We start from the raw sequence: 3,802 nt of genomic DNA, 5'->3' as shown, positions 1-3,802 counted from the left end.
ATGAGAGATTTTGTTATTTTGTGTTTAAATTAAATATTTTTTAAAATTTTAATTTAATTTTCTTTTTAAAAAATTTCAAAATCGGGTTAATCGGCTTGAGATTTTTCGAGTTGGCTCGGGTTCGGATTGGGTTAGGGTTGAGCAATTTTTTATTAGTAGTATCACTCAATCTGACCCAAGCCACTCGAATTAACATTCCTAAAATAACTAAATGTCCAACCATGATAAGCACTTTTGGTAAAACTTTTTTCTTAATTCCAATTTCACATATGTAAATCTAATATATATTTAATTTTGTAGAGTATGCTTAAATTTTAATATTTGATAATTGTAAAAAAATATCATCTAACTAAATCTCATATATATATATATATATATATATAATTTAGTAGTTCTCTCGTGAGACGACTTTATCCGTAAAAAAAAACTCTACCTATATTTAAATAATAAGCAATAATTTTGGTAATTTTTTATAGTGATCTAAATAGGAGATATATATCACAAAATTGACATGTGAAACCGTCTTACAAATTTTTTTTATATTTGATTTTATTGAATTTCGTAATTAAATCAAAACTTTCATAACAAATGTGTGCAACTTGTGTGTCTAACAGCTAGTATATATGTATTTGTCATTATCGTTTATTATATTAATAAATATAGGCAATATAATCGTTGTATTATAACAATATAACCTATAAGTTGCGTGAGCCCGAGAGTCATCGAACTATAAAAAATAACACTCTTGAGTGGGTGTCTGACAGATGATGAGTAGGACATCATTTGCCAAATTACTGCTAATTGCTATTTATTATTATTATTATTATTATTATTATTATTATTATTGTTATAATAATAAATAAATAAATAAAGTTTATAGAATGGATTTGGAAGCTTGGAAAACCTCAAAGATAATAATAATTGGAATAAGAACAATTGTATTTTTTCTTGTATGTAATATTTTTTTTTTGTGTCCGTGTATATATATATATGTGTGTGTTTAAATATCCGAACTATGTATCTAAATCCATTAAAATATTTTCTCTTTTTAAAACACCTCGTATTTCAATAATAATAATAATAATAATACAATAAATTTAAATATCAAGAATATTGATATGTTTCTTTGGAAGACCAGAAATATTGACATGTTATCCAAAAATTACTTAAGATACAATGGAAAATTGAATGAAAAATAGTTATCCAAAAATAAAACATATATATATACATATATACATAGCCACCACCTCTTGCTACATATAACATCATGCGTCTGGCCGCCTCTATTACCATGGGATGATTTGATTATTGGAGAAGGGGACAAATCTTAAAAAGAGTTATATACCCGATTTGTTGATAGCAGAAATAGTGAGATCGTGCGACAATTATTGGTCTACGAGAACGAGTACGAGTGAGTGTTTACTCCAAAAGAGAGAGGAATGGTGCCAAGCCATATTGTATTTTAACAATCTTAACCCGGTGCAAGCATAGATACAATTATTCCAACACAAAAATTATCCTAGACAGTAGACATGCATGCTAGAACAGAGGAAGACATTTTCATTTCCCAAGCAAATGCACAGCAAAGAAAGGAAGAGGCAGCGCAAACAAAGCTTTTAAACGGGTCAAGGAATGAGGTTTCTCACATTTTCATCAGCAGAATCCTTTATTCGAGCCAATTCGAAGAAATTTCAACTCATGTAAGAAAACTCTGGAATGGGATGCAGGATGCTAGCTTACTAAAAAGCATGAAACAAAAATCTACACAACTATGACAAGTCAACAATTATTGATGTTTCTGTTCAGTTTCAATTCTTTGGTCCACAGTCTCGAACTAACTCTCCAACTATACATCACAGTTAGTGGCTAAGGGCACTCCACCCATGGCTAGTAAGCACTCTGTGGAATGATTCATTCCTAGGTAACATCACATCTCTACCAATTCGACCCAGGCAAGTCAATATTCATATTAATTAATAAATCCTACGTTCCAAGTGTTTTTTTTCCAAGCTCAGATCATTCGGAAAGCACTATATTTGCCATGTTATATTTGTGTTGCAACTTGCAAGAAAAGATTTTTCTCTTGGCTACTGCAGACTTCAGACTTGCCATGCTAAATTCGTGATGCGAGAAAAGATTTTTGTCTTGGCGCTTGAAGACTGGACTTCTAAATACATCAGCTCACACAAGTCCAACACAATACCAAACAACTCGCAAGGCGCAACAGATTTCAAGTGAGTAGCAAAGGGAGTTAACAGCTTTACACATCAAGTCATACAACTACAAACTATGCTTCTACTACAAAAAAATAGCGAAAAGGGATGAGACAAATAGAGACTAGAAAGTCGGACTATTAGATAAGCATCCATTTCGTAAGAAATCAAGCTAAAGCTCCATACATACAAGAAATAAGCCAAGGAAGATAATGCTTTTCCTTTTTGGCCACCAAAAACCAGAGAAGGCCGCTCCGTTAGACTAGATTTCTACATAAATGCTGCTGTCAAGAAACATAGCTCGGCAAAGTTGTGCATAAAGCTAAGCAATCACACCACAATATGCGATAAGTACATCAAATTTCTACAGAAACTAACAGAAAACACACATGGGGCAGAGGATCATTCTGTCAACTTAATGGTGAAAGACAGAATGTACAAAAAGACGAAACCTTAAGCAAAAAGTGCTAACCTATCTTTCTAGGCCTTCCCCTTTTCCTTGTCCCTTCTGTCGAGCCTGATGCTCTAACTGCTGAAACTGGCATCGGCGCAGGAATATTACTCGGGGGTGGCGGTGGGGGTTGGGGTGGAGGCGGCTCCGGTGCACCAACTTCCTGAGCGTCAGGTGGCGCGCCATCCTCAAAAACTGGTGGTGGCATCCATTTCTGAGGCGATTCCACATTCCCGGCCACAAAACCCATAGGAAAGAACCCCCAGCAGCAGTAGTAGGCCTCCTGCCCCGGCACCGTGGGTGGCAGCGACAAAATCTCAGTTGCAGTAAACGCCTTCTTGCAATTCTCACTATCACACCTCAAACAACAACCCTCGTAAGCCCTGGGATACTCGTACAAATTGTAACAATAAGGACACGCCGTCCAAAAACTAGGCGACAACTTGGGAGTGGGAGTTCCGCTGGTGTTTTTCTTATTCACTTTTGTAGCACCAGAACCTCCGACTCCATCTCCGCTGCCCGCTTTGGCATTGCGTCGGACGGGCAATTTCTGGTGGGAATTATCTTCTTTCGTATGCTGCGGCTTCTTCTGCTGTTGAAATGGCTGCTGCTTCCTAGAAGCGACCAAATCAACCTTTCTGAAACGAGTGAGCTCGCCCTCGTACACAGCTTTCTTCGCCGGATCGGAGACAACGGCCCACGCATCAGCAACGAGCCGGAAAGCTGAATCCGAAAAGGGTAGCTTGTTCTTGTCCGGGTGGAGGAGGAGACAGAGGCGCCGATACTGCTTTTTTATCAGCTCAAAATCATGGGTTCTTTGTGGAGGGACTTGAAGAATCGAGTACCAATCGCTGTGGTTGTTGACTTGCTTATCTGCGGCTAAAAGAACCTCGGCTATCGCTAAGATCTGTTCAGACCCTTCGAGAAGAGGCTCCGTTTCCTGAGCCAGAATGGCGAAATCTCTGCAGCCGCTCAAATCCTTGTTCCGGAGAAGCTTTTCAGCGATTCCCAGGAGGCGTTCTGCCTCCGTCCGGCTGGTGGTTGTGTGATGCTCCATGGGTTTCTTGATTTCTTCGACAATGGTTAAAATTCTTTCGGAATTTGTACTGCGTGTGTGAAAAAACCCAGACGACGGTGA

The 3,802-nt window shown here is 37.7% G+C and overlaps 1 protein-coding gene across 1 annotated transcript; it reads right to left on the bottom strand.

Moving 5' to 3' along the window:
- Positions 1–2,351: 2,351 nt before the first annotated feature.
- Positions 2,352–3,802, bottom strand: LOC140965711 (uncharacterized). Its single transcript, XM_073425861.1, has one exon. The coding sequence runs from the start codon at positions 3,719–3,721 to the stop codon at positions 2,681–2,683; it is 1,041 nt and encodes a 346-aa protein (XP_073281962.1). The 5' UTR covers positions 3,722–3,802; the 3' UTR covers positions 2,352–2,680.

Source organism: Primulina huaijiensis, chromosome 2 (genome assembly GCF_012295235.1).
Source record: "Primulina huaijiensis isolate GDHJ02 chromosome 2, ASM1229523v2, whole genome shotgun sequence".
Classification (NCBI taxonomy): domain Eukaryota; kingdom Viridiplantae; phylum Streptophyta; class Magnoliopsida; order Lamiales; family Gesneriaceae; genus Primulina; species Primulina huaijiensis.
This window is presented reverse-complemented; position numbering and strand designations above follow the sequence as displayed.